This window comes from Nycticebus coucang, chromosome 15 (assembly GCF_027406575.1).
Source record: "Nycticebus coucang isolate mNycCou1 chromosome 15, mNycCou1.pri, whole genome shotgun sequence".
NCBI lineage: Eukaryota > Metazoa > Chordata > Mammalia > Primates > Lorisidae > Nycticebus > Nycticebus coucang.
In genome coordinates this window covers 10,989,567-11,007,851 of record NC_069794.1, presented here as the reverse complement: position 1 = coordinate 11,007,851, position 18,285 = coordinate 10,989,567, and the positions used below count along the sequence as shown (strand labels likewise).

The 18,285-nt window shown below is 38.7% G+C and overlaps 1 protein-coding gene across 2 annotated transcripts in view; it reads left to right on the top strand.

The window, feature by feature from the left end:
* Positions 1-18,285, top strand: part of ITGBL1 (integrin subunit beta like 1) — a 282,440-nt gene that overhangs the window by 12,946 nt on the left and 251,209 nt on the right. For both annotated transcript variants that reach the window (XM_053563368.1, XM_053563370.1), the window contains exon 2: positions 4,735-5,067. In XM_053563368.1, coding sequence (XP_053419343.1) covers positions 5,040-5,067 — 28 coding nt within the window. In that variant the 5' untranslated portion in view covers positions 4,735-5,039. The remainder of the gene's footprint in view (positions 1-4,734; positions 5,068-18,285) is intronic.

Here is an 18,285-nt window from a genome sequence, read left to right as displayed (position 1 = left end):
TGACATTAATGTAACCACAGATTACTCAGCAAGTCTTTTGTAGACTGGTCAGTAGAAAACCTTGGTCTAGCTGGGTACATCTATAGGCCACCTGGAATTAAATCTTCAAGGAACAATGTGTATTAGAAGAGTGGATTTTGTTGTAGATGCTACAGTGTACATATGTCTCCGACCAACTTTCAGGACCATTTAGAAGAATTCCTTAAAGTCATGTATTGTGGCAAAAGGTATGACCTCTGCATCTGTAGATGTAGCCACTAGTAGTCTAGCTTTTGTGTGAAGTAAACAGCACCCTGTCTTAGGGGATGACTCAAAGCAGGCCAGGGATCATGGCTTTAGATGAATGAGTGAGGCCAGGATTTTGGCCCCGGTCCTACCCTCTGTCAGCTGTCTTTGTGCAGAGCACAGACTACACCCTCTGATGCAGTGGCCCCGTGTGGGGACGGCTTTTCAGACTGCTAGTTTATGTGTCTACCAGCCGTGTACAGGGATCCCACCTCACCCACCCTCTTCAACACATTATTGTCTACAAAAATTTTCTAGTAAAAATGACAGAAAATCAGATCTCATCATTTTGTTATTTTATATTTCTTTGCTCACTTAGTAAGCTTGAACTTTTAAACTACATTTTTATGTATTTCCTTTTAAAATAATTTGTCTTTTGGAATACTTTGCCGATTTTTATTGCAAAATTAACATTTTCTTATCAATTTGTAAAAGTCAATAAGCTCTATGTTGCTATATATGTACACATTATATATATATATACATTATATATATGATAACATATATATTGCTCTTTTTTGCCAAGCACAGTATGATAAATAGAACAATAACATTTTTCCTCTTTAATGTTTCTAATATTCATGGACTTTTAGCAAAAATCTATGTACAAAATATTAAATTAGGAATTAATAATTTTTCATAAATTTTATAAATATTTTTCCAGCGTAGCATAGGTTTTATGTTTGTTTGTGATGTATCAAAAGTACAATAAACTCTCTTAGACTTTTACTTTGTGGTTTTCACATTGCTTTATACTGTCTGTCAAAATATTCATATTTTTTATCTAGAACTTTAGTTAGGGTCTGACATCAAATGAAGAGTTAAGTCATTTTGTTTCATTTTAAAAAATGGTTGACCATAACCATTCAAATGTATTGAATTAGAAGGTCTGATTTTGATTTACAATTTCTGTCGTATTATGCTCAGTATTTCATAAAATTTATTCCATTTTTTTAAGTATTTTCCCTGTAAAACATGATTATCAACAAATAGTTAATAGGAAAAGTCTATTTGCCAACTCACATTCCTGCAGTTCTTTTCTATTTTTTCCTAGTCATATTATAATATTTCTGGAAATTAATTTTAGAACTATTTTATGCTATCCAAAAAAGTAACACATTAAAATTCTGAGTGGCATTCCATTAAGCATCTGAGGTACTTTGCGAGTAGCTGACATCTTTGTAATTGTCCCAGAAGATGGCATAGCCCTTTTCATTGATGTCTAATTCGATAATTTGCAGTAAGTTTGTGTATTTTCTCTTATGCAAGTTTCATACATTTCATTCTTAGGAGTTTTCAATATTTGGACAACCATTGGCTTTGTGATTTTCCTCATTATGTATCCAAATTTCTTATTGCTTTACCTAAATAAGGAATCTGGGTTTTGTAAGTTTATTTTGTATTTAGCTACATTTCTGAACTCTTATGAATTCATAAAGCATTTAACCCTATTTGGATTCAAGTGTGTTGCTATTCTTTTGCCTAGGTTAATGTGATGCATAGAAGAAACGAAGTTTTACTCTTGGGCATTTCTAACATTGGTATGCTTTCAAGGAAAAACTATTTCCCAAACCACAGACTTCCCTGAAGTTTACATGCATTTGGGGATGTGATTGATTGGCAGAAACTATATTTACCATCTTCTGGTCCATCATCAGTTCAACTAGTAGGTACCAGAGAGGTGTTTATAGTAAAATGTTCCCACAGAAGAAATTTCCTTGGAGATTTTAATCCTTTTATATATCAAGATTATCAGAAGCAAAACAGCACTTGGGAAAAACCATTTTCAATTTATTTTATGTCAGCTCCTTTGGGGGAGGTGTTAAGACCCCATTTTATTCATTTCTGTATCTCTAGTACCTAGAACAGGATTAGCAAATCGTAGCACTCAATGACTATTTTTTTGATTACTGTCAAATAAAAATTTAGAGAAATGTATTTATCTATAGGAGAAAAATAATATAGTATAATGCAGAAAAATCTATAGTCTTCAGACTGAATTTTTCCAAAATTTCTACTAACGTACCCCCCTGTTGGTTACCTGCCCTGTTGGTCCCTTCCCTTTTTGACCATGCACTCTGGGCAAGTGCCAGTCACCAGCTCCAATTAACAGCCACACTAATTCCTTGTCTATGTTCTATAGTCATGTTAGATGTAGGTGTGTGGTATGAGATCTGACAATTAAGTCTAAAATCTCATCCTAGAAAAAGTTCTACCCACCTCATTACTGAATATCACTACAGTCATCTTCAATGTGCTCCCCTTGGCCATCTGGTGGCCATAGTCATATTTGGCAATAAGGTAGTTAGCACTTTTTCTAGGATGAGTTTGAGGACTTAATTGTTTGACCTGGTATATTTCTGGTCAATGAGACTTGAGAGGGAAGCTTCTGAGAAAGATTTTATTTTCACTCTTGAAAAGGAATATGGGTCAGAGGCATGCCTTGCCGGCTGAAGGTATTCTGGATGAGCTGTGTGAGTTGGTGAGGTTGGACTTGACATAGCCATCTGGTGACATAAAGGGACAAGTCTGAAATGGAAGCCAACACCCTGAGGATGAGGAGCAAACACAGAGACAGAACCTGGGCTCCACGATGTCACTCGTGAGGTGCTCAAATAAACCTGACGTTTTCCTACCTAGGGACTTACCGTGTTGTGAAATTGTGTTTATACTGCCTTTTCCGAGCTTTCCAATTACCAGCAGTTGGAGGCACCCCATGAACCAATTGCTACAAATGAGATTTAGAAGTGCACATTAACTTAAATGAAATAAACAGCCTGGTCTGATGTAGTAACAAGAAAGACATTACTTTGGTCTCGATTTATATGCTTTATATTCCTTCAAATTGAATAAATGACTTTATCTGCTTTTGAAGAGAGGGATTTTGCAGACATTTGGAGAAAGAACTTTCTGAGTGGAGAGAAAGAGTTCAAAGGGCTTGAAGTGCCCCTGGCAGTGCTGAGGGTGAGCAAGTAGCTCCAAGAGAGAGGGACAAGGTGAATGAGGGGGGAGCAGTAGGGATGAAGCAGAGAGGTGAGCAGGAGAGGTACAGGTCACATAAGGGCCGTGGGTCACCGCAGGAACTTTGGCTTGTATGTTTCCCCAAGAAATAAAAATGTTTTTTGCAAAGGAGCCCAGTGATCTGATTTTGCTCTGAGGATGGTTCTGACTAAGTTCTTGGCTGAAGGGAACAAGAGAAGGACCAAGGGAGACCTGATTAGCTGTTTCTTGCTATCTGGGCAGGAACAGATGTTGAATGGAGTTGGAGTAGGCGCAGTAGATCGGGAGATGTGGTCTGACCCTCAATACTGATAGGATTCATTGATGGGTGGACTGGGGGCTGTATGGAGTCAAAGATGACTCTGAGGTTTGGGGCCTGAGCCTCTGGATTTGCCATTTACTTAGATGGAGAGGACCATAGGAGAGGCATGTTTAGATACGGGGTAGGAGAATAACAAAAGCTTGGTTTTGAACATGTAAAATTTTGTATGCATATTAGACCTCCAAGAAAAGACTTGGAAGAATATGTTTATTTACATATATATGTTTATATGTACACATACACACGTATACATATGTATTACATAGATGTATGTAATATCATATACAGAAATATATACACTCATATATGCGATTATTTCTGGGAACAGGGAGTGACTGGAGTTATAAATTTGGGAGTCGTAAGTGTAGAGGTGGTATTTAAAGCCAGGAGACTGTATGAAATCATCTAGGAGTTCTCTTTTCTAAATACCATATAAGCATAAAAGAGAAGTGGTCTAAGGCTGAGCCTGGGGCACACAAACATTTTGAGGCCAAGGAGCTGAGAATGGAGATGATATGTGTAGACAACACTTATGAGAATTTTTGCTGTAAACAGAAAGTGAGAAACTTATGTAGGAGCTGAAGGAGATTAGAAATAATTATTTTAAAAGATGAGGACATAACAGCACATTTTATGCTGAAGTGGTGAACTGGGAAAACTTGATGATGCAGAGAACATGCATGGCTTTTGCAGAAAGGAGCAAGATAGGGTCCAGAGGATGAAGCAGGGCCAGCCTGCCCTAGGAGCACAGTGGGAGGGTTCTCCTTAGCAGAAAAGAAGGCAGAGTGCAGGGTCCTGAAGGCCGTGAGGTAGCTAGTCTGGTGACATGCAATCATAGAAATTATCATCTAATTGATTTCACTTTGTTTCAGTGCAATAGAAGAAGCTCACTGAGTGAGGGTGAGCATGGAGGAAGGATTGTTAGAAGATTGAGGAAAACTAAGTTATTCAACAGACAACTAGGAAGTGGAGGAATGGCTGGGATGGGGCTGGAGGAACAGCGCACTTCCTGGAAGTCTTAAGAACCCACTTGAGATGACTAATCATGATTTAAAGTGTGACATGTACACTTTTTTCTAGGCTTGTGTGAGTGAAAGTAATGACTACGCAATCTGTTTTCTCCCCAGGACTGTCGTTTGTCTCGGGGAGCATGCAGCATCTTCAGGTCCAGTGCCCTACTAGCAAAGCTTCCTACAGAAGTTTGTTGATATGGCATCACGTTTCTTCTGTAGATTTTACAACAGGTGCAACTGCTGGGACTAAAAATAAATGAACAAACAAATACATCACGAAGCTTCCTGTGACTTGCTAAGGTTGATAAAGCTGCTTGGTAGCACAGATTTCTTAGAACCCAACGGCCGTTCTGTTTATGTTAGATACCTGTTGACAGAGCAAAGACGAAGAATGAGAAGAGATACCACCAAGGGGAGAAATGTCTAATCCACTTGCATCCCTATCAAGTAAGTGGAAGAATTCTTTAAGAATTATGCAGTGTGGTTTATTTCCAAAAGTATTCAACTCATTAACCCAATGACAACTTGTACAATTGCTTTTGAGGTGTTTATGTACCAAAACGGAAGACTATTACTAAAAAATAAAAGTAGTTGAGGGAAATTTCTGAAAGATGTAAGAAATATATTTATTTACTAGATACACTATTTTACATTAATATTTTCCAAAGGATAAGGTTGGCCTCTTTTTTGGTTTAATACTGTGTTTTATGGTAATTATTTATAAACACATTTTCTTATTTAGATTTTGAGGCCCCTAATGAGAGCAACCTAAACTTATGAGCTTTTGCACACCCTATTTTCCTGGGTGTAGTACTATTTTTACCCAGCAAAGTAGCCAATTAATACTTGTTTAAAGTTAACTAAATGCCAATTAACTCACAAATGCAATTGTTCAAGTTTTAAATGCTTAGTATGAATAATGCTCCTTTTGATGCGATAGATATTTTTAGTGAGACAGTCAGACATTTTTATATTAGGAACTGAAAATTTTCCATTCCGTTACCAGAAATCAATCTCAAAACACAGCCACGATAATGTCTAATTATGAAACCACCAGGGAACTGAAGCTTCCTATTTTAGTGTGAAAATAAAATAGCAGACGATGTTGAATAAGTCTGTCCTCATTAGTCTTCAAAACATCCTCACGTTGTAGGACTGGAAAAAGCTGTAAGAGGTCATTGGATTCATCATGTACTTCCAGGCAGGGTGAACACTAAATTACATCAAAAGTATTGTTGCCTTTCTCATAAATAAGTTCTTCAATGAAAAAAACTCATAAATATATTTTATCTATAAATTTTAATGATGCTATAAAACAAAATAAAAATTACAGTCACGATTTGGTTTTGAATCTATGTCATGTCAGAAAATTGGTGTAATGAATCTTTGTAACTAAGTTTTTGGACTTAAATAGTGGTTTTCTTATTTGAAATGTTATCATAGTCTGAGTTTCCCAAAAGCAAACTCTGAGATGAATATTTGTATACAATTAATATGAAAACAATTCCTTCCAGAGGAAACTAATATGGAAGTACAAGGACAGAGGAAGGGGAAGAAGATGATCACTTGTTCAGGTTTAGGAATAAGACCCAAGGAGAGTAAGATTCAGTATGATCATGCAGGGGAAGTCTATATTGTAACTTACACCTCAGAGTTGTCTAAACTTAAGGCAAATTTGCTAGGTTCTCATTCCATAGTTATTGGTTTATAGCTTTAGGAGGATAGGTTAGAAAGGAGGAGTGGGAGATTGGAAGAATAAACATAAACATCTTGGCCTTTACTGTTCTGTATTTATTGATAAAACGGTCCCAATAGTCTGAAGGCAGTGACCTATAGAGGATCTGCAGAAGCTGGCCTGTCCAAGTGCACCAAAGACGTTCTACCTACACCAAAGGAAATTGTAAATCTGAGAGCACCTGGGCAGGGCACCAAGGACATCTGCTACCTATAATAGATGCTTTCAGTATGCTGAGAAATTATGATGAACACATACAAAACACTAATGGCACAATGCAAAGATTAACTAAATAGCTGTCATTGTAAATCTAACATAAGTTGAGACCAAAGTTACACATATGGGCTGAAGGACACTGAACAGATTTGTGGAAGACATTGAACTACATTGGACTAAACTATGTCTTTTAAAATATGCAAGATTTAACAGTTTGGGGAAGAGAGGGCATTTCAAGTAGTTGAAAAAGCATGATTTTACAGATTGGGAAGGAAATGTTGAGATGGCATTTGGAGTACAGAAGGTGTGTTTGGGAGTAAAACCTGGAAAAGTGAAAGGGAAGAAGCCAGATTGGACAGGGAGGGAAGGGAACGCATCTCTGTACCTGCCCCATGGCATGCTCTTGAGCTGTGTGGGCCCTTAGAGGTTACCACCTTGGGCAGAAAGGCCTGGACCCTGTATTACTGCTTTTTCTAGCCAGGGACAAGTCGCCCTGACAACAGCATGACCTTGGCTCAGAAGGTTAGGTAGACTTGAAGAGGCCAAGAATGGATGGCTTCCAGCCTATCACACTCCTCCAAACTGGTTAACAAGTGCTTTTCTGAAGCAAATTCTAAGTGATATAGTTCCAATTTTGCACCCATGACTAAATGCAAGAAGCTAGAAATTGTGAAGGAGGTGAGACAGTATCAATGGATATTGGAATGGAACAGGAACCACTTTGGTAATCATGAGAAATAACAAAGATGGGAGAAATATTCCTTGGGCCTTCCTCCTCGCATCTCAAATCTACTGTGATTCTTGGTAGCACTTAATAGATGCACACTAAACATTTTATGAATGAATAAATGAATGATTCAAGGCAGGTGCGCGTTGGTGAAGGAAGAGTGTGGGGGTGAGCCAATGTTCGAGCTGCATCCAAGGATACTGAGTTATTTGAGAACAAGTGGCAGAGAAGGAGAAGGAAATAATGAAAATGTAAAATTGAAAGGTGAAGAATTTTACCTCCTTTATTATTTCCCCTCAGGCCAATTCTGTTCCAAAAGAAGCAATTGGCTTTATGCACAAATACCTTCTCTGTAATTTAATAGCATAATTATCTTGGTTCATTTGCCTGACTTTTTGGGGAGCATCTTATTTCTACTTCATGAAGTTTGCGTAAGAGGTAAATAAGATAAAATATCAAGTCCTGTGGATTCTACGAGGCAACCTATTTTGTTCACATTTTTAACAAATCTGACACGGGATCAATAGTGATTAATGGTGCTTGTTATCTGTGTGTGCAAGGCAGTCATGGTGATGCACAAATATATAAAGCTCCAACCGTGAAACCTGCACAGGTGGTCTCCAGAGCTTGGAAAAAAAGTCCAGAGACAGTCGCAGAGCAATCTTCCAAACCAACCGAGTGTGTTGAGCAGGAGTGGGCTGCGGTGATTCACATGGGTCTATTCTAGAAATTGGAATCAAAACTTGGCGAGCTTTACAAATATACAAAGAACTCAGCACCAAAGGGATTTGGCTTCTTTGGTAGGTTAAGTCAAACTCCATCACCCACATTTAATGACACAGAGGATGATGTTGCATGAAAAACCCAGCTACATGATTCCAGGTTGAAAAATGAATGCTTGGACTCTGCAGAGAAGTTTTGGGAAAAGCCGAACCAGTTTATTTCACTTGTGCTTTCCCTTTTATTTAGACACTGTCAGATCCCAGCATAACAATGTTGGAATCAACAGGTACACACATAATGGTGAGCCCATCAGGGCTCATGACATAGTTTACTGTACCTTGTCTATGTTTAGATTTGTTTAGCTATACAAATACTATTGTGTTACTATTGCTTGCAGTATTTAGTACACTAACCTGCTTCCCAGGTCTGTAGCCTAGGAGCAATGGGTTATCCCGGTGGCCTAGGCTATACCATCCAAGATGTGTGTAGTACACTCTGATGTTTGCATAAGGACGGACTTGCCTACCACTGAATTCCTCAGAACATACAGTGCATGGCTGTAATAGGAGAAAAATGAACGTACTTCTAAATAAGCCTACAAGATCGCTTTCAAAAAACATAAAATTGAGATCTAAGTGATAGAAACACATGCCATAGTTAAGTTGATCATCTTTTTTTTTTCTTGATGTTACATAAAATTAGGACAAATCTCACAATGGATGGTTGTATTTGATGAACAAGGGACTGGGACAGCTATATCATAAATTCTCAGTCAATGTAGATGGACTTGATTTTTTTTTATTTTTACTTCACCGATCTCAAATAACTTAGGCAAGCCATTAAAAATAATGCTTTAGAAGAAACAAACACAATGAAAACAAAAGTATAAAAGTTACATCATTTAGTTAATATCATCTTTTTCCATGTTATTGTTTTATCATTATCTGAAAGAAGTATATGCTATCTCTCTATCTGCACTTATATCCAATATTAGTAGATCTATCGATTATAAATAGATCCAGCAAGACTGTTAATTTAAAAAATGTCAGTCATGGCTGGGTGCAGTGGCTCATGCCTGTAATCCCAGCAATTCAGGAGGCCGAGGCAGGCCAAGAGTTCAAGACTAGCTTGGGAAACATGGTGAGACCCTGTCTCTACAAAATCAAAAAATTAGCAGGCCATGGCAGTGCACACCTTTAGTCCTAGCTACTCAGGATGCTGAGGTGAGAGAATTGCTTGAACTGAGGAAATCTAGGTTATAGTGAAAAATGATCACACCATCGCACAGCAGCCCAGGAGACAGAGTGAGATCTGGCCTCTTAAAAAAAGTGACAGTTACAAAACAATAAGCTTCATTTTCCCATTATATGAGTCTTTTGGTACTCCATGACATTGCTAAGAATATTTGGATTTTCAAGAACTGTTCAATGTGAAGCTTTTTTTGACTCTTTCATGCCAAAGATACTGATTTAGGGGCTGAAATAGCAAAGGAACAAGTTGTTTGACCATTTCAAAGGCAAGTGTAATTTTTTTTGGTTTCAGATTACTATGGGAGAGCACAAATGATAAGGTTACATTGTTTACGTTCCTTAGGTAAAATTCAAGTTGTAGTTGAGACCCGTATACAACTACATTATTCTCATTAGGTAAGAACTTACAATATCCTCCCTTCTTCCCTTCCCCTATTCGTCCTGTCCCCTCCAACACTTACATCTGTGGTTCGTTCTCCTGTGGGCATATAGCTGTTTATCTATTGGTTTCATACGAGTACTGAGTACATTGGATACTTGCTTTCCAATTTTTGTGATACTTTACTAAGAGGAATGTTCTTCAACTCCACCCAGGTAAACTCAAAAGACATAAAGTCTCCATCTTTTTATACTGAATAGTATTCCATGGTAAATATAACATGATTTATTAATCCATTCACAGATTGGTGGGCAGTTGGATTGATTCCATGTCTTGGTGATTATGAATTGAGCTGCAGTAAACATTCTAGTGTAAGTATCCTTAGGACAAAAAGATTTTTTTTCTTCTGGGTAGATACCTCGTAATGGGATTGCAGGATCAAATGGGAGGTCTACGTCTAGTTTCAAAGGCAAGTGTAATTCATGGTGCTGCTGTGGTAAGGAGGGAGGCAGGAGGGGAGAGGTGAAGTGTAATGGACGGGCCACCCGCAGAGGAGGGGACACCTGTCCCTGTATGTTCATCCCTGTCCTCACACTGTTCAGCTCCGTGCCTTTTTGGTCACTGGCCTTATTTACTCTCTCTCTCTTTGTTCTTAAGGCAATTTAATTCATACATAATTCACAGCCAATTATCTAGAGTGTTATCTGACTTATTTAAAAGGAATTTTCTATGGCTGAATTTCTTCTGTTTAGAAAAATGAAAGTTTTGCTGACAGTTTTCATCCCAATAAGACATGTTTATGACATGTGTGCTAGTCAAAGAAATCATCAAGGTCCATATAAAATCAGTTTCATAAATTAGATACTGTTTATGGGAAAATGTTCAGCTATGACATGGGCTTTGATACTGTGGTTACCATTTCTCTAACACTCACTGGTGACTCAGATGGCAGGACCCTCAGGATAGTGCCAGCACAGGACCCAACGAGCAGCCATCATCACCTACACAACTCCCACTTTTGATTTTTTCTGATTTACATAGAATGTACCTTACTAGTAGTTGGAATAATAATGCAAGGAAAGGAAACAACCATAAAAAAAAGTTTTCAACAGAGCAATGTATGGGATACAGTGTACAAACCCCCAGAGCAATGCTTCCATGAAGAGGAAGGTGAGCAGCCCTTGGTACCAAACTCTGTAGTGAGGAAGAAGGAAAAAAATCCTTTTATCATAAGGACACTTGTACTAGACTGTTTATTGCAGCTCAATTTACAATCACCAAAATGTGGAAACAGCCTAAATGCCCACCAACCCAGAAATGGATTAACAAGCTGTGGTATATGTATACCATGGAATACTATTCAGCTATTAAAAAAAATGGGGACTTTACATCCTTCGTATTAACCTGGATGGAAGTGGAAGACATTATTCTTAGTAAAGCATCACAAGAATGGAGAAGCATGAATCCTATGTACTCAATTTTGATATGAGGACAATTAATGACAATTAAGGTTATGGGGGGGAAGCAGAAAGAGGGACGGAGGGAGGGGGGTGGGGACTTGGTGTGTGTCACACTTTCTGGGGGCAAGACATGATTGCAAGAGGGACTTTACCTAACAATTGCAATCAGTGTAACCTGGCTTATTGTACCCTCAATGAATCCCCAACAATAAAAAAAAAAAAAAGGAATTCACATAAAAGCACACATGAATGAAATATACTTTTAACTTCTGGAAACTTATGCTATAGAAAGTAGCTCTCTATGAATGCCGACTAGCAAAAGACTCAATATTAGTTTCTATTAGTTCCAATTCTAAAATATTTGCACATGTTGGTTTAAAATAAACACACACACACACACACACACACATCCCTATTCCCCATTTATTACTGGAAAACTTTGGACAAATACTCATAGAAAATATAATCACAGAAGTCTAGCACTGGAGAGAACCACCGTTTCCTTCAATCATGCCACTGTGGAAACTGGAATTAGCAGGCCAAGGTCAGGCCACTATTAGATGACAGAGCCAGCACCCAATTCCCCCTCTGAACAAATACTCTGGTCTCTGTGTTTGTCTGCTCCTGATAACGTCCTCCTGGTTATTAGTCAATAGCTGAATATCACTTTGAGAATTAAAAGTCTATCAGTTGGGATAAAATAATATTTAAGTGATACACGTATTTTCCCCTGATGCCCATGAAAATGACTTTTCATTTTCTTCTCTAAAATTTCCCTTCAGCATCAACCATACTGCAAAAATACTCAGAAGAGTGAAAGAATATTTGTCATCTTGGAGACTCCTAATATTTCCAGGTGTTTTTTACTATGTGGGAGAGAAAAACTGCCCTTTGGTTCTGTGCTAAAGTCTGGAAAAGATGTTAACTACACACCTTTTTTATTCCACAGCTCTGGCCCAGTTAAAAAATTCTTATTTTTCTTGGAAACGCAAACTTAGTTTTATAGCTGCTTGGGAATATTTAGCCTTCCTGAAGGCTTTCGTGCACCTTTTACTGATTGAAAACCTGGGAGGCACCTTTGGTTGAAAATATGACACAAGTGGCTTTTGAGAGAAATTGAGATAGTTTTTTAAACTTTGAACTTGAGTCTAAGTGATTGTAACAATTAATACCATACATATATGAAAAATTCAGCAAATGTTAACTATTTAGATTGGCTTTCTTGATTTTTTTTCATGATAAATAGAATTTTCTTACCAATTTTCATATTTACTTGTCTAAATTTCCTATGTCTGTCTCATTGGAACACAGTCATCCCCAGCCTCCTCCTCTCTTGGGTGTGCTCCAATGTAAACGGGCACAATGTTAGGGTATACGACACACCTCTTGTGGGTGGGACACAGTTATAAGGGGCTTTACTTAAAAAATACAAAAAAAAGTTACCTAATTCATTGTACCCTCAATTAACCTGAAACAAGAAATAAATCAAACATTAAATTAATCTCATTACTTTTTCCTTCCTTTAAGCTTTATGTGTTCCCCTTTAGTTCAAACTGTTGAGTTTAATCAGGGTGTATACGACTTTAAAAAATCATTCATTCACTTATTCATTCATTCATTCTCTCAGCAAATATTTGTTTTTGGTTCTATTCAGCACAAGGTACTGGAGTTATAGCAAAGAACAGGCAAGAAAAGGTCCCTGTTCTCATGGACCTTGGATTGAAATGGGGCGTGGTAGGTAACACACAAATAGATAGATAAATGGATGTTAGCTCCTGGTAAGTGCTATCAAAAACGTAAAACAAGATAAAGGGCACTAGGCAAGGGGGCAGCTTTGGACAGGGAGATCAGGAAAGGCCTTTGTGGGGAGGCAGCATTTGAGGAGAAGTTAGGTGATCTGGAGAAGAGAGAGCCACACAAAAGGAGCATTCAGGCAAAGAACAAGCCTAGTATATGCCCAGTAGAGGGATTACAGGACTGGGCATATACCAGGAAGACCAAAAATCACATCATAACAAAGATATTTGTACCAGAATGTTTATTGCAGCCCAATTGATAATTGCTAAGTCATGGAAGAAGCCCAAGTGCCCGTCGATCCACGAATGGATTAATAAATTGTGGTATATGTACACCATGGAATACTATGGAGCCTTAAAGAAAGATGGAGACTTTATCTCTTTCATGTTTACATGGATGGAGCTGGAACATATTCTTCTTAGTAAAGTATCTCAAGAATGGAAGAAAAAGTACCCAATGTACTCAGCCCTACTATGAAACTAATTTAGGGTTTTCACATGAAAGCTATGACCCAGTTACAACCTAAGAATAGGGGAAAGGTGGAGAGGGAGGGGAGGTAGGGGGGAGGTGGGTAGAGGGAGGGAGATGGGTGGGATTACACCAGCGGTGCATCTTACAAGGGTATATGCGAAACTTAGTTAACAGTCTGTGAAGCTAGTGAATGATGCCCCATGATCATATCAATGTACACAGCTATGATTTAATAAAAAAAACAACAACAACAAAGAACAAGCCTAGAATGTTCTAGGAATATGTGAGACACAGAAAGATGGTGATTGGTTGGAGTAAGGGCAAGAGTACTGTGAGGTGAGGTTAGACCCAGCAGCGGTTCTCAACCTTCCTAAGGCCGCAAGGTATTTTCATTGTTACAAAGGGGTCGCGACCCACAGGTTGAGAACCGCTGGGTTAGAGGGACAGGCAGAGTTGGATCCTGCAGGGCTCTGTAGGACTGGAGAAGTAAGTGATCCGCAGAAACGTGTGGAGAAACTTCTCAGGGAGGAGAATGGGTAGAAGGGAGGGACGGCGAAGAGCGAGAAAGGAGATACTGCAGAAAAATACAAACCCTGATTTCATAGTGAAGTTACGAGGCACAACCTAGAACTGAATTGGCCTGGAATATTCTCCCTGTGCTAAGGGTCGTCATAGCCCCAGGATGCTGTTCCTCAGTCTGAGACAATACTGGTAATATAATGGATAAGGAGGGAGACAGGGAACAGAAACCAGCTCGTGAGAAGAGACACAGGCACTGGAAACCACCTTAGCCAGTAATATATCGTGTCTGTGGGGATTCACGTCGAATTGCTTCAGCGTGTATCTCGTGGCACCAGTATCATCCGTTTTGGCACCTGTCTTAGATGTGCTTTGTTAGCACAATGGATATCAGAAGTAGTTTTTAATTGGTGGAGTATGTGGTGTTTAAGATAAGGGTTTGGCTTAGAGTGCTATTTTCCCATGAGTAAGGTGTAAAAGACAGCCAGGTCCCCTCAGTCAGGCCAGCTTTGAGGTGCGTGAGGCCCTGAGTCCTGGCTCTCTTCACTAAAGACCTTGACCCTAGCAGATTTGCCAATCCTGTGGACGGTAAAAATGTCACTGAATATGCTTCAGAGGGAAGCTTGGATGCAAAGCTCAGGTTGGTGTAACTGAACACACACACACACACACACACAGACACATTGCTTTTCCAGATAGGTTGTGTGACCATTCTATAGTTGCTGAGAAAGGTCTGCCTACAGTTTTAGCTATTTCCAGGTCTGAGGCCAGCTTTACTGCGTCAGAGCACTGGACCGTGAGTTTGCAGGGCGGACACTCACAGCTCTCCTTGTCCCTTTGTTTGGAACCACCCTATGCTACTGATACTACTAAAAATTCTAAATGACTAACTTTGTTTGTGTTGGTCAATTATGTCAGTGTTAAAAAACAAACAAATGAGCAAATAAAAGGATTTGATATGATCATTGATGGTTCTCCTGTGGGCTCCAGGGGGAAAATCTTTACCCACATTCACATTTTAATGGATGTGAGAGCCACTGTCCTGGTGGCCCCCGGTTACTTTCCCTCAACCTCAGACTAATTCTTGGAGAAGCTTGAAAGAGGCCAAACTGTCATAGTCTCCCGAAGACTAGATGAGAGAAGTTACAATAATAATCCTCACAATTCAACTCTCCTCTAAAGCCTGGCATTACTTTAAAGTAAAAAAAAGGACAGATTCTGTTCAAATGAGTCATAATTTTGAGAAAGTTATTTAGCCTAGAAAGAGCTTTGATCTTAGATGATGAATAGAAGAAGCTCATGACTGTGGAAATGAAGAGACAGTGTGAGGATTTAGAAATGTCATTTTTAAATCTTTAGGAATCTTGAGAGAAGTCACCATCCTAGGCTCACATTTCAGCCCTGGACTGTGAGCATGATGGGGATGCTTCGCACAGTGAGTTCAGGAAGTGATGCCCTCTGCAAGCGACCCTCCAGGTAGTGTTAGGAGGGAGAGCCGACCCAGAACAAAGGCCCAGGGAGCACCCCGCCCTGCGCAGTGGGGGCATTGCTGAAGGGAAGCGCCTAGCCATGAGAAATGGGTCTTAACTTCACTCAGTGGCCTTGGTGTACTTATTGGTAATTGCTTTAATCTTTTAAAGGAATATTATCCTTGAAAATAATTTTAAAGGTGAAACAATGCACTACTGACAGGCTAATTCTAAAGGTCCCTTTTCTAATCTTCCCACTGTCCAGTGTGGCTACCCCGAGGCAAGAATTTTCAGTTCTTTTATACCCATTTACCTTCATGTGTCTAAATACGTGTTTGCATTGTTTACATGACAATGTAAACATCATTCCCTGTTAGCCCAAAATGTGTCATGATTTCTTTTGTGTATAGCGTTTTAATATATTTTATTACTGTTGTTTTTTCTATTTGCTCAGTTGTCTGTGTATAAATGGCTACATCTTCCTTACTCCAGTGCTGCTTCTACCAGCTGACACGTATCAGGTCAAATCTACTAGGTTCATTTCTTGTTTTCTTGAAGATCTGCCTGTTAAAGCCTCAGTCTAACTCAGCAAACAGAATGGTTGTTCTGCACTTTAGTGAACCCCACTAACCTGTGGCATTCCTCTTTCTTTCCTTCCTTCCTTCCTTCCTTCCTTCCTTCCTTCCTTCCTTCCTTCTCTCTTTCTTTCTTTCTTTTCTCATTTCATTTCTCTTCTGAGTTGGACCCTAGTTCCTGGATCTCAAGTCTTCTCCTCTTTGGGTTTTGACCTCAGAGTAGCCAAGCAGACCTTCTATCCATTCCCCAAGAAGGGGGCCAGGGTGAAACATTTTTTTAAATCTACATAGGTCTCGGAAAATGTTTTAATTGACATTTAAGTTGGAGATAGCAATCTGGGCTGAAAAATCATCATTCCAAATTTTGAAATTGAAGCATCCAACACTATTCTGGTCCTTGGTTCTCTGTTTGTGACCATTTTCTTTGTCTCTTTCTGGAAGTTCTCAGGAATTCTTCTTTACTATCATTCTGAAATTTCACCATGATATGGGTTTCCATCATTTGCATTCATTTTCCTGCCTGTTCAGTGGGACTTTCCAGTATGAAAACTCATGCCCTTCAGTTTGAGAAAATTTTCTTGAATTTTTCTTCAATAAATTTATCCTATTCCTTATTTTTCTTATTCCCTTTTCAGAATTCCTATTAGTTAGATGTTAAGTCTCAAAGATCAGACATTTAATTTTTAAGTCTGCACTCAAATGTCTGACTTGGCTTTATTTTTTTGGAGACTTCATTTTTGTTTTTCAATCCTTTTAGTGACTTCTTTCCAGCTATTGAATAATTTTCTTCTAAGGGCACGTTGTGTCTTTTTGATTGTGCTATTTTTAGGGCTGCATATTCTTGCAAATCCAGGTCTTTTTAGATCCTTGAGGAGAGGGGTTATAAATTTGTATCCCATTGTTTTCTACTGCCTTCATCACCTATTGCATCTGAGTTTCTTTCATTGCATTTGTTTGTTTAGTTTCTTACTTGTTTTGATTTCTGCCTTTCATTTTGGAAAGTCTCCTTGAAGGTCTGCTGCTCAGTAATCCTAGGCGAGATTTATAGCGAGAGAGTGGTGGGGGAAATCGGAGGGTGAATTCAGGGTATGTCAGTAGGACCTAGTGGTGTGAGCTTCACCAGAGCTGGGTCTTTCTTTACGGGAACTTCAAGTATCCACATCCACACCCCCATTGGCTGCTTCTCTATGTATGTTTAGTTTTGTAAAAATTAATGATTTATTAGGTTGAGGTATATAAGAGTGGCCATAAGCTAGGCAGGGAGTGGCTGGATTATTACTGGTTCAGAAGGTCCATTTTCAGTTAAACTCTGTTTTCTTCCCTATGGGCCTCTGCTGTGAACAGCTTTCCTTTTGGGCCACAATGGAAGAAGAACAGTTGTCTCAGGCCACACATTAAACACACAAACACTAATAAACGATGAGCAAAAAAGAAAAAGAACGCCTGTGCCTAATTTTCATCATCTCCACCACCACAGAAAAGCAAAAAAGTCCTCTCGTAATACTCCTTTTTATGCAGCGGCCCATTCAGAGAGTCTTATAAAATAGTTGAGCAGGTCCCAAGTTTGTGATCACCAAATATAGAAAATGTAAACATGTAAGTAATAAAATGTCTTTTTCAAAACTTTTCTTAAGTAAAAGGAAAAGGGGAAACATAAAACTAGAGGGGATGACATTGTATTTGAGAAACTACCGCATCAGTGTCTGGATTGATGGAAGCAGCTGCAATTCCCAGTGCGTTCCCAAGGTGCTCATCAGATAGGTGGGTTCTAATTTTACTCTTAATGAGCTTCATTCTTGAAGACAATTGCTAGCAAATGTAGGTGCTGCCAAAGAGTGATGACGTGAATCAGGCGTGATTGTAAGTGAAGGATATTTGTCTCTGGGAAGACAGGGACTATAAAAGTCCAGAAAAGAGACAGGATCACATTTTTCTTTCATTTGAATATCAGATTATAGCTCTATGCTCTCCATTTGAAAACTGGTAGGTAACATACTTATGTGAATTGAAAATGGAGTCACAAATACACCAAAAAATTATTTTCGTGAAAATTTTGAAATCTGTTTTCAAATTTTTATACCAAATAAAAAAATAAAAAAAAAAGGCTGCATCTTTTTCGCTGTTCCCAGGACTGTGTGTAGCCAATGTGTCAAAATGCATCATTGTTTGCTGTAATTTGAGCTTGCCATGATTTCAGTTTCATTTGGAACACTGTTATGATTTCAAACATTGCATTGATAAGCTGATGTTCACCTTGAAGACACGTGTTTAACTCATTTATTTTTATTAAGTCTTTTGTACATAGATCATAAATACATTTATGGCTATTTCAGGCATTGATTAT